Below are 12,667 nucleotides of genomic sequence, written 5' to 3'. Positions count from 1 at the left end.
CTGTGGACAATAAAGCATTATTTGCTTTAAAGAGAGCAGAAATTTGAATAATTAATATGGGAAATTTCTTCCACACATCACATAGACATTGAAACTGGCATTAATATAAGCTAATACCTGAAACACAGGTTATAATTTATAAGAACAAGTACTAATCTTCTGGAAGTTGCATGCAGTGCTATATGTAGGGACTAAACCTAGGATGTAACGTATTCAGAAGAAGAAGTATTTAAATGCCATCCCCTGCCTTTGTCGGGAAACTGAAGGAAATCACATTACCTTTCCAAACATGGGTCTGCAATGGAAGAAACAAGTTCAAAAAGGGACAGATACATCAGATAAATATTAGGTAGCTGCTTATAGCAAATTCACCAATGCTATCCTTTGACTTGAAGAACTACTGTAACTCACAAAGAACATTTCAGAATTCAATGCATAAACAATATATGACTGGATATTCTATTGAGAAGAAAAGAAAGGAAAGAAAGATCATTACTGCAGTTAGCGTTGAAAGCGGTTTTGCTAAACAATGTAATATAGTTATAGGTGATGTGTGAATCTCTGGTGATGAAAGGTGACTAAAAAAAAAAAATCCTGGACAGGATAACATGCAAACTGCTGGAACCAAAAGTAACTATAATTAAATCTAATCCAAACCTGTGACAATGATCGAAACATAACATGTATAATACTCCTAGATAATTAATACAGTTTGTATCCATTTTTTTCTTAGCTCCTATTCAAATACCAATCAATGAAATTACTAGTAATAACACTTGCTGATTTTTAACATAATGTATGAAGATGTGTTAATTTGCATGACATCAAAGACAGACAGAAATAAACACCTCACATTTTATACTTTTAATTTAATGTAATTCTATGTATGCAAATACAGAGCAGTTCAGTAAATAAGTGTATTTAGTTGTTATCTTTGGAGCCTCTTTTAAGAATGTTTGGTCTTGTGGTACCACTATATTTGAGGCTGAAAGCCGTTTAGTTTCTTCAAGCCAAAAATGAACATATTATGACTTTATAGCATTCCTCTATTTCCCCCATCCAATCCATTTTCTATCTTCTCAGCTTTATTTTAGGATCTTACTACAATAATCCTCTCCTCTCCCTCTGACCCTTAAACCAGTTTGCACAAATAGAATCATAGAATAGTTGGGGTTGGAAAGGACCCACCAGCTCTGGTGTATGTCTTCCCTATATTACCTTCCTTATGTCTAGAAAAGGTGCAATTGCTGTTTCTTTCTTGTCTGCAGCAGGTTTCTTCATTTTTCTTTTTTCACATTAAAGGTTTATATTCACATCCTAAGAAGGGGTCCCCCTAACCCCTTGCACCAGAGTTTCCATGCATCTGTCCTCCCTTTTCTCATCGCCCCATCATAAAAGGACACATATTTAATAGCATTAATTGTTAGTAACATCCAAAGAGGTCTTTACAGGACCTGTACTAATAATTAGTAATCAGTGGTCGATAACAAATATTATTCAGAATCCCATCTATAACACTAGCCAGTCTCAATGAAAATATGAAAGCTGAGCCCATCTATACAACTCAGTCCCTGAAAGCACAAAAATGTTAGGTGGCAAGACGGAAGAGCTTCTGTGATGGAGGAGGAAAAAGTAGTGCACATAATACTAACAGAATGAAGATTTTCTCAGTAGAAACCAGTCTCAGTGTAAATGTAAGTTTGGAGAATAAAATTCTTCCAGGTATTTTCTTGAAGCTTCCTTGCAGCTGAATTGATCAAATTCTTATTCATAGGCCCTGCAAGTTGGTTACAGCTGCCATAACTATGAGATAGTCTTATATTCTTGCATTAACCTTTTATTTACTTACCTAAATATTTACCTAGTTATCCTGTTTATTCTTAGAAACTTGTGAAGCTTCTAATACAGCTGGTTTATTTGCAACTTCTTCCAACATCTCCTGAATATTATTTGCAACCAACACTGCAGTGCTTCTCAAAACCATTCCACAAAGCATTTCAGGTACAAAACAGTTATACTTCAGGTTGCATTGCTTTTCAAGTATAATTGCTTTCATCCTTAAGCTATAAAATATCTAGAACACATACTTACAATGCCTCTAATCTTTGTGACTATGTTTTGTATTCTTTCTGAACATATAGTATGATACACAATTCAGTATGTTTTGAAAAGAAAGCTCTCTATCATTTTTGTGAAAGCAAAGAAATCTTACTTACAGGGTGGTTTGGATCAGTCTCAAGTGAAAAATTGCTAGGATTGCTGTTAACAATTTCTAGCTCCAGAGTTTCATGTGTAGAATTAGAGAGAGGTATGTATAGACGAGCCCATCTGGAAAACATACATATATGCAATGATTATTAATTACAAAGCTTCTTCCATCGCATCTCATTATTCATCACTTGTTTTCTTTCCTGAAAAATGAGTACTTTTTAAAAAAAGAATTATTTTCTATTGCATGAGTATTTTTCCACTAGTAGGCACACATTTAATAGCAATAATTATTAATAACAATTATTAATAAGAATAAAAACTTGTATCAATAACTATTGGACATTTTAAGAGCAGAATTGCCTTGCTATACAGGAAGCCAATTTTAGTTAGTTTGCTGAAAGGACTATCTAGCTCCCTCAGTACTCAACACAGAGAAAAATATTTTCAGGGAAAATTGGTTGTAACGTAGATCACTAAGATGTGGAATCATTTTTCATTGTTTACAGGAGGAGTCTAGATTTAATGCCTTAAACTTGATGCCTCACTTTTAGGTAGGAGGATGTGAAAATGTATCGTAGTGTCTCCAATACCACAGCTGCACATTTATTCCTAGGCTCCAATTTGCAGATTTATGTCTCACCTTTCTTTCCTTAGTTTCTATAGATGTAACTTTGAAATAAAACATTTTAATCAAATAGATAATTCCATGTGTCAAGCCCAATAAAAAAATTTGGTTCCAAAACGTAAAATAATTTTGTCTATTATTCTGTAGTCTATTCATGGACTCATAGTCTGCCTCAGGAAAAGCACTGGACAGAAATTAAAGGTAATCAGGCAAATTATATCTGTAACTCCTTTTTGTCTATAGCAATGGTTTACAGGAAAAGCTTGTAATTAAGTGGTGTTGCCAATAGCTTTTGATTTAGTTCCCCTAAGCAACCATTCTTCTTGATCATCATGTAACCCTGAGACCTCAAAACAAACTGCTGTTTCACACCAGCCATTTCACTGAAGGTTCTGCCTTCTTCCTTCCTCTGTCTTCCCCTGCATGGACTCCAAAGCTGTTCAATTTTGTACATTGTCGTGTTGTTCATTATAGCATAACGTTAAATCATTATGTTGCACATGTAGATTATATATTCTAATGAGTATTGTGGCTGCCCCGGAACAAAGATTGGAGTGTGCTGTTTGCCTAAAGCTTATATTTTAAATCAGCTGGCACTCTATTTTACAAACTGACCTCTGTTTTCTACTCAAAGGATAGACAAACACAAGATACATTCAATAGGGAACACAATTTTCAAAAGAATTCATAAGACCACCAAAATTTCCTCTGTTCTGATCAAAATAATATGTTATTTGCCTCTAACAAAGATATATGAACATAAATCACATTCTTGTTATAACACTAAGGGACACAGAAAAGAGATTCAAGATGAATCAGTGAGAAAAATAAATAAGTAAAGCTTGAAAAATGAGATACATTTTTTTTTCCATAATTTATCTACCTAATGGGCATTCCCTCTAGTCAAAGCTGTGGCAGGTCAACTGCCAGTGTGTTCCACATATTTACCCTCTGGAAAAAAGTTAGTCAGTTAATCATAGTAAATCAGTAAGGAAAAAGAAAATACAAAAAGCAACATCCAGAAAAGAAGATATTTCAGCCAAGCTTTATGACTATAACTTCAGGCCCTAAAACTTGTGCTCACATGGGCTCCTTCCAACATATGTAGTGATATAAATCCCCAGCATCTGAATGGCAGACTTGTTCTTGACTAACACTGTCAAAGCATTGTGTCACTGGGGTCTCAACAGCAGAGAGTAGAGAAACACCAGGAAACTGTTAGGTAAGAACCGAAGATTCTTTTAGTAATCACATCTAATATCTCTAGCCTTCACCTTTTGGTTTCTTTCATATATAACACTTTGTCAAAGAGGAAACTATGTTGGAATACCTGAAATTTCACTAAGCAACTACTTGACTGTTAGGGGTTCTTCAAGTGATCAAAATCCATTAAGAATCTCTGCCACCCCACACAGATTGACTACCGTGGTTATGCTAGAAGAAGCTGTTGCATATGACAGCAAATTCTAGGCCACTGTGAACATCATTGGACTGACTCATCTTCAATGACTGCTGTGGAGCTCATAACAGGATGGATAATTGAAGATGGACAATACCAAAAAAAGTTTCCTTGCTTAGAGATATATGCTAAAGGAAGTGTCACATCTACCTTGACAAAAACAAAAAGCAGATCTGACTGTGATAAGCCCAGAATGTCAGGGTATCTGAAGAAGGAATAAAAGATAAACTGTTAACATTGCTTCTTTTCACTTTCAAGAATTAGTTAGAAATTGATTCTCAGTGTATCAATATGTTCTGGGCTCCTAATCTAGTTTCAAGTTATGTTTCAAGGACACAAAATCTTAAATCTTTCAGATTGATAGGAAAAATAATGCAATGAGCATGTAATGAAAAACCTTATTCTTAGAAGGATATCATGTATGATAATGCTTCTTCCACATTCAAGGAAGAAGTGGTAGAATGGAAGACAGTCTTGTAACTACAAAGCTTCACCAACCAGAAATGCCTCAAATTTTTTATGACATTTACAGTCCACATCTCTGGGAACACAGCAAGGAAGTACACCCATTCAAAACAAAACAAAAAATATTGATACCTTTCTTAGACAATACATAAATGTCTGCCTGTGCATTGCCTTTACATATTCAGCCTACATTAATGCAGGTAATTTACTTGGACTATCTCATTCTTTCAGCAGGTAGAGTAATTCTCAGTAATTTAACTATAACCTTAATGTCATCACCAATTGCCATTGTCCAAAATTTTGCATTTCAAGAGGAGGACATTATGTTGATGACGCAATAGAAACAAATTTCGGGAAAAAGGAGAATGTTGAAGGACATAGCTGAATAAAAAGCACATGGTTTTATGAAACCAAGACTACGGCAGATTACGCAAACAGAAAAGGAAGAATTTTGTCAGGTTTTTTTATGCTGTTTTATAATATTTACATTAAAAGATATGTATGAAAGAGACCACTGTTAGTTTCCTGTTATACATTATTGTTGTTGCTGCTGTTGCTAATTAATTTAACTAAATAGTACTTCTTTGTTCTTCCACCACTATCTGCCCAGGTCAGATGTAGACGAGTTCATTTACACATGCATAGGAATTACAACAGGCATGTACTTGTAAAGTGAAAGGAAATCTCATTTGAAGAAATAAACCATGGAATTCAATGAATTTGAGATGATAGTTTTAACAGGCAAGTGTTGTAATTAATGTAGCTAATCCTTTCCAACATTAATTTTATTTGTGATGGGAAAGGATAACTTCCCATTCCCAGACAGACCACTTGTGCATGTAGTTCTCAGGTAGCGCATGCTAGAGAAAATTATGAATGCTAGAGCCTGAATGAAAAGGTTTTAAGTTATTTCTAACTCCTAACAGTGTCAGCCTACATAACACAGAAAAATTATGGGGTTTATTCCAGTCAGCCCAGAATTTTAAAGTAAAAAACAGGAAATGGACAGCCCTACTGATTTTCATAGAAAAACGTAGCAACAAAGGCAACAGAAGGTCTGTGCATCATATATGAACAGCAGAAGATATTATTTCACAAAAAATTACTCAAGTAAAATTTTATGTTGTACTCTACCATTTTTTACTCAGTCTGTAATGTATATTAGTTATATATCTAGTCAAAGACAAGATACATAGAAGTAAGTGGAATTTAGCGTTCAGAACTGTGTGTCCACAGAACCTACTACTAAGCAGAGGTAATAGGTGGAAGAGCACTACTGAATTTCTGGAATTCTTTAAAGTCTAATTCTAAAAGTTTTGATTTCTGTCTGAAAGTCAGATCTAAAAATCACACTATTGAAATGCAAGATGAAATTTTTTTGAAGGAAGACAAGAATTCACTTCTCTGTCTGCTCTAAGTAAATGTTTTCTTAACATTTGCAGTGTTTCAACCATGTGTACCCCCAAGATCTGCAAGACCAGAGCTGTATTACTTTGCCATTTCTTGTGAGGTTAAAAGAAATTCATAGCTGGTTTAGAAGCATTTGTAAAGCAGGACTGTCAGATATATTCCTAGTTCAGAAGGAAAAAAGAAACAGAAAATAAAACAAACCTACAGAACTTTGTATCATGGATCTTTATGATTGCATTCTGCAGTACTTTCAGAGTGATTTCTATATAAAACCTTCAGAGGAAGTCTACACGTAGGCTACAATTCCATTTAAATTGTGTTACTGCAAAGAGGATTTTGCCTATCTACACATGTATCTATGAAAATTACCTGCAAACTACTATAATACATATACAGCACTATTCTGCCTTTTTGATGTAAACTCTTCATATGTTTTCCATAGTACTTCAAGCCAGTGACCAAGTTCAGCACTATGACCTACATACTTACTTTCCAAGCTCACATTCTATTTCAGGTAGAGTAGTTGGCAATGGTTTCTCCACAGTCAACTTCAGTGCATACCAAAACTCTCCAACCATATCTGACTGGAATATGACACTAAAAACAGATATATATATATGCTTAATATGACACAGCCTTTGTGCAGATAATTGAAAATGTAAAATTAATATTCTGGAAAAACCTAACGAGTTCAACATTGTGAGTTCTTTAATTAGCTCCCAGTTTTCTCTTCATACTTCTTGCTAGTATGTGAATTCAGGTACCAAAACTAATAATATTTACAGTTACTGATGCAACAAAATCTCTTCTTAATTTTAAATTTTTAGCATAAAAGTTGGGGTTTGAGTGAGTTGGGTTTTTGTGGGTGGGTTTTTTGGGGGGGTAGTTGGTGGGTGGGTGGGTCTTTGTTGGTGGTTTTTTTTGTTTATTTGGCTTTTTTTTTCCAAAATGCAACTCAAAAGCATATCAACCAATAACTTACAAGAGTAAGTTTTAATTCCATTTCAAGGTCACAGTGTTTTCTTTCTAGCCATTTTGAACTAAAAGGACAAAGAAATAGAAATAGCATTCACTGATTTTAAAGAGCAAAATCATTTCAAATCTAGTGATGAAAACTGAGGAATAGATACAGACACATTTATATGAGCATGACAAAGAGATATGCTTCAAAGGAATTTTCTGTTTTGATATACAATCAAATGCCATGACTGAAAATTGCTTGCTGCTAGGTGAGATATGTACAGCAGTACATTTCTGTGACTGATGTTGTAACAGAGTCCTTTCCTATTGCATATATTGCATATAAAAAGAAATATTCCTATTTCTTTTTCTGTTTCTTGGTTTTTTTGAGTAACAGAGTCATAATAACATTAAACCAAAGCACTGTAAGCATATAAAAACTTACATGAAATGCACTGTGCAAACCCATGACCCATTAAGAACCAGTTCAATTATTTCTGTTACATGACTTTACGGTTCCAGACTATCCTCTGTGCCAATAAAGCCCTTAAAGTGAGCATAAAACAGCTTAGGAAAGATCATCCATTTGAAAAGGTACACCTGCCACAAACACTTTTACAATGCTTCTTCCCAGCTGCTGCCATAGCAAAGGAAACAGAGCATGGCTTCAGAAAAAAAACAACCAACGGTGTCAGTGTGGATGCAATGTGGAAGTACCTCTGTCCAGCTGTAATTATAGTGCTTGGGAGCTAGTGCTATTTAAAGCAGCTATTAGACAGCTTTCTAGTACAGTACTGCATAATTGTACTGAATATGTACAGTTCTGCTTTATGTTGTCTTTGCATATATTCCACTAAGTCACAGTCTACCAATCAGCTGAGCCCAATGTTTTGCCAATTAAAACCAACCTTTAATTTATTATTTGGAAATTCTACACTTGAAAAATACCAGAAATATTATCTAGTATAAAAAAATCTAAAAATAATAAAAAAAAAAATAAAAAAGGTCTATTCTCATTTGCAGCTTCAGAATGCATAATTTATTTCTACAAATTCTCAAAGAAAAAATATTTAGTAGAGTGATAACAGTACTCATTTTTATGAAACAGTATTGTGTGAAAGCTGTATTGTACAATGATGCCTGCCATTTTTCTGGTCTTTGGAAAAATCAATGCAAGCAAATTGAACAAAACGTTCAAAAACATGGATTTTGGCTTTGTAAATATTGGGTCTTTGAACACAGGTCATCTGTCTCTGCCCTCCTCATAAGCCACTACCCCACCCTCCTCCCTATCTCCATGTTTTTGCCAGTCAATTAATATAATTGAAAAACAGAGAATTGTTTGAATTGTTTTTCAATCAGGCCTTCAACTAAACAGTATTTCACTAACCAGGAAGATAAGGTTTGCAATTCTGTACTCTCCCGTTATTGGCTGAACTGGTTTAACTGGAACTAAGACCAAGAGGTCATCTGTCTTTGCATTGCTAATTATCATACCTGCATGGTTTCATTGGGATTTCCAATATAAAGAAAAAACTGTGATCAAAAACCTCTCTATATCCTTTTAGTAGATCATTGTTAATTAATGGAATATTCTGAAGCTAAATTGATTCATGTGATGACTGTTAAAAAGGTTCTTCACCTGGTTTTACTGACATTGTTACGGTTCCATTTCTTCTCAGAAGATAAATAAAATCATGTTATTCCCTTTACAGAACTTACAAATTTACAAAACTAACAATTAATCTGAAGTTGTCCATGAGGACTTATAATATTAAGTAAATTTCTAAAATGTTGTCGCTGAATTCTAGTGAACAAGAATAGCTAGACATTATTCTACTGCCTGTCAGTCAGTTTTCTGCCTTCAGAGGAAAGCTGCTGTTGGGATACAATATATTTAAAGTTGGATTCTTTTAAATTCCATTTAGTGCCTTTCATGGATTTTTTATGGTGATAGCCACATCAAGCGACCAAGGTTTCAATGAAAGCAGTTCACTTTTTAGTGCAAGAGCCAAACCTGCAAGTATCAAAACTCTGCAACTTACCTTCCATCTGAAGTGCCGACAACAGCTGGGGAAAACTGTACTTGATACAAAAATGTTTGTTTGGGCCTAAGAGTGAGAGTCTTTTGTCCAGTAAGTGACTGATTCTCCAGCACCACACTCAGCTGAAGAATTTTATCTGCAGGATTAGTGATGGGAATATGAATTCCAATAGTATCCTAGAAAAAAAAACCCCACAAAATTAACTATGAAGCATCACCCATAAAAGACATTTCTCAAAAAAGTGTAAGATATTTACTCATGATTTATACTTACGCAAACACAGGCTGCACCTCTAATATGTGAACTAACCCCCAAAAAAGAGAAGTTGCAGTAAGAGACATTTCAGCCAATCTTCAAATTGTAAACTCTTTAATTCCATAAATAAGGAAAAGTTCAAGTCTTCCTGGCCACTCTGCATTCTAACATTCTACTTCACCTTCCAAGACATAGCTGAGGCTTGCCAAAATATACCTTACAGGCAGATCTGCTGTAGTCCCAACCAGGCAAACCCTCCAAGCCATCTCCAAAAGCCAAGCACAGACAGCTGAAAATGTCCACTTTGCAAGCCGGCAAACAATTCAGGCTGAATTCTGCAGGATCTGTTCATCTTAATTTTGAAGCTACACCATAATACTTGACATTAAAAGAGCAGCATCACAATAAACGTTCCCTCTCTCATTCTTTTTTGTTATTTCCCTGACTACTGGTCTCCATGTCTTTCTGATTAAAGTCTATGAACACTTCAAGCAAGGACCATCTTTTCTTGCCCATCTGGAAAACCTGGCTACTGTTAAAGATGCATATTAAATTTCAATTACTATAATAAAAGTGAAACAAACTATGACCTTATTAAAAAAATATACATATGATGAGCAGGAACTGGGCAAAGGCAGCTCACTCTGCACAGCTCCTACATTGTACCTTGAAACACTGATGTATTTCAGCAGTGTTCCAGTGACCTTCTTCACTGTAAGGTTAAAAATAGTGTAAAACCATCCTAGGTACCCTGTGTATGTAAATATCAATACACTTTGTGAAATTAAACACTTTAAACAAACAGGAAAGAATTTATCGACAAAGGCAGGCCACCACCACAATTCAGGGTGCACACCATACCTTCATTTTAAAATACATATGTTCTATTCATATATGTTCATCTATATAAAATATGCAAAATCCCAAACCAAACATATGTATTTATTTATCTGTATATATATTTGTCTCTATCTTTATTTTAGTCTCTTTCCTTTGCTGTAACCAAGAAGTTTCTTTCAAATGCAAGGTTGTTTGTTTTTTCTAACATATAGTGATCGGGTTCTCGCAAAAGCAAAATTTTGCCATGTACTTTTTTATAAAAAGTAAATAATTCAAATTGCAATATGAAAGGAGACAAAGATACAATATCTATTAAAATTAATTATACACTAAAATCTGAACATGAAATACAGTTGCTTCACACTGCTTTGAGCCTGCCTATGATTTGGTAAATTTCTAAATATTTACATTTAAAGAAAATTACTACTGAAACACACATAAAATTCATTTAATGTTCTACAGATGGCAAGATTACAGCAACAATTTAAATCATTCAAGTGCCTTGCAACAGTAAGATAGGATTTAAATTTGCCATAAAATATTTTAAAGCTCAGATTAATAGTTTTTACTGATATAAATAAATTTCTAAATCTATCTACCATTTTATTGCTAAATCACAACAATTTTATAGTAAAACATCTACATGCTATGTTAAAGAAATATTTTTACATTAAAAAGGAAATATTAGATTGCTTATTTAGGAAAAAAGCTGCAACTATTGAAGAAACCTTTGTAACCTTGTAAACAAAGGATATTTTATATTGCCAATGTTAGCTTAATGTAAACAGTATGCTCTTGCCAGTATGAAAGTATGCTCTTGCCAGTATGAAATGAATGCCTAGGAGTATGTATTTCCCTGGAATTTCCCAGGAAATTTCCCTGGAATTGCTATAAACATTTCAAAGATCTGCTACTTTGTGGATGGTAATAAGAGCAAATGTACATTTATCAACAGAATGTATATACACTGTACATTTCTAGGCCTTAATGACTGATAGTACTAGGATAAACAACAAAATGCCCATGCAATTGCTAAGAGTGTTATTTTTCCTGAAAATACCATTTTATGAGAAAGAATGCAAAGGAGGAACATCACAGGCAAGTTCCAAACACATTTATAGTCATTAATTTAGATCCTCATTTTTTTTATATATTAATATATGTTGGGTTTTATATACATTTTCACAGAGGAAAAATGTAAAAGTTGAAAAAATAAGAGAATTAATCTCATTCCTTAAACTGGTTCTTGCATCAAGACTGCCAGTGACAAAGATAGAGCCATTCTGGTGAAATGTCATGGGTTTATTCCTTTGAACTTGCTGTGATCCACTTCTTATCCCATGCTCTGAAATAAGAAGGTCATTTAAATTAAGCTAACAAAGTAAAATAGAATAAAATAAAGTATAAATATGAGATAACATTTATTCTCTGTGGAACCTGGAAAAACAACTGATGGCTTACATTTTATCCTACATTAATAGCCTGAGCCTATGTATAGTTATAATACTCTGCTATCAAGATTTTGCTTCAAAAGATGCACAAAAAAAAAAAAAAAAAGGATGCGTCTTGTCTCTCAATCACAGCACTCATCATCATCAATTGATCTTTTGTGATATTACACCTGTTTGCTGAAAGATTTTCCTGACATATTTTATGCTAAAGGTTTTCTCGTCATCCCGTACTCTACACCTTTTTTTTAGTAACTGGACCTAAAGAATTTAAGTCCATAGTATGTAATTTTACATTTTATTCATGTATACACTGCACTGAACTATCAACCAGTCCTCCACTAAGTTTGACAAGGTAGCTTATAGTAAGATGGGCATATTCTAAAATTACTGTGCATAACACTTCTGTATGTCCAATCTTCAGTAATCATCCTATTCTAATCATTACCAGGTGTCAATAAAAGCACTATCTGGCCAGAGTTTCTAAGAGACTAACTATATGTCATAATGCCTCAGAACAATTGTTTTCAAATAAATCCAGTTTCAGTAAGGAGATGACATTCACTCCAAATTTGTTTGCAGCTTTTCTAGTCCATGGACCACGAGGAGAAAGCATTTATAATTGCTCCTGAGTTTGCCAGGCTATTATTATAGAAGCAAATTTGCATGTCATACCATGCAAGTGGAAAGAAAGTAAGTTTGATAGGCCTGGTGAGATAATGCAGCAGAAATTCCTCCCTTTCTAGTCCTTGGCCAAATCATTGCTCTTCTGGACTGACAAGTAACAGGTGCTTTCTTTCTCTGCGCCACACCTGACGACTCGCAGGAATGTTGTTTACTCAAAGATTGAAGTTGCAATGGTGGCAATAATCTTCAAAAAGTAGATCTTGGCTTTCTGTCTTCCATAGGCTCCAAATGATCAGGGCTTTCAATGTCACCATCAGTGTAT

The 12,667-nt window shown here is 34.3% G+C and overlaps 1 protein-coding gene across 1 annotated transcript in view; it reads right to left on the bottom strand.

Moving 5' to 3' along the window:
• The window catches only part of CFAP47 (cilia and flagella associated protein 47), a 374,253-nt gene that overhangs the window by 102,529 nt on the left and 259,057 nt on the right, over positions 1-12,667 (bottom strand). Inside the window, exons 52-54 of the mRNA XM_080377676.1 lie at positions 9,176-9,351; positions 6,660-6,767; positions 2,217-2,328 (exon numbers count right to left, since the gene is read on the bottom strand). Of these exons, the coding sequence (XP_080233802.1) occupies positions 2,217-2,328; positions 6,660-6,767; positions 9,176-9,351 (396 nt within the window). The remainder of the gene's footprint in view (positions 1-2,216; positions 2,329-6,659; positions 6,768-9,175; positions 9,352-12,667) is intronic.

This window comes from Falco punctatus (genome assembly GCF_963210335.1).
Source record: "Falco punctatus genome assembly, chromosome: 2".
In the NCBI taxonomy this organism is placed as follows: Eukaryota; Metazoa; Chordata; class Aves; order Falconiformes; family Falconidae; genus Falco; species Falco punctatus.
The sequence above is the reverse complement of the archived record's forward strand: the minus strand, read 5'-3'. Positions and strand labels throughout refer to the sequence as shown.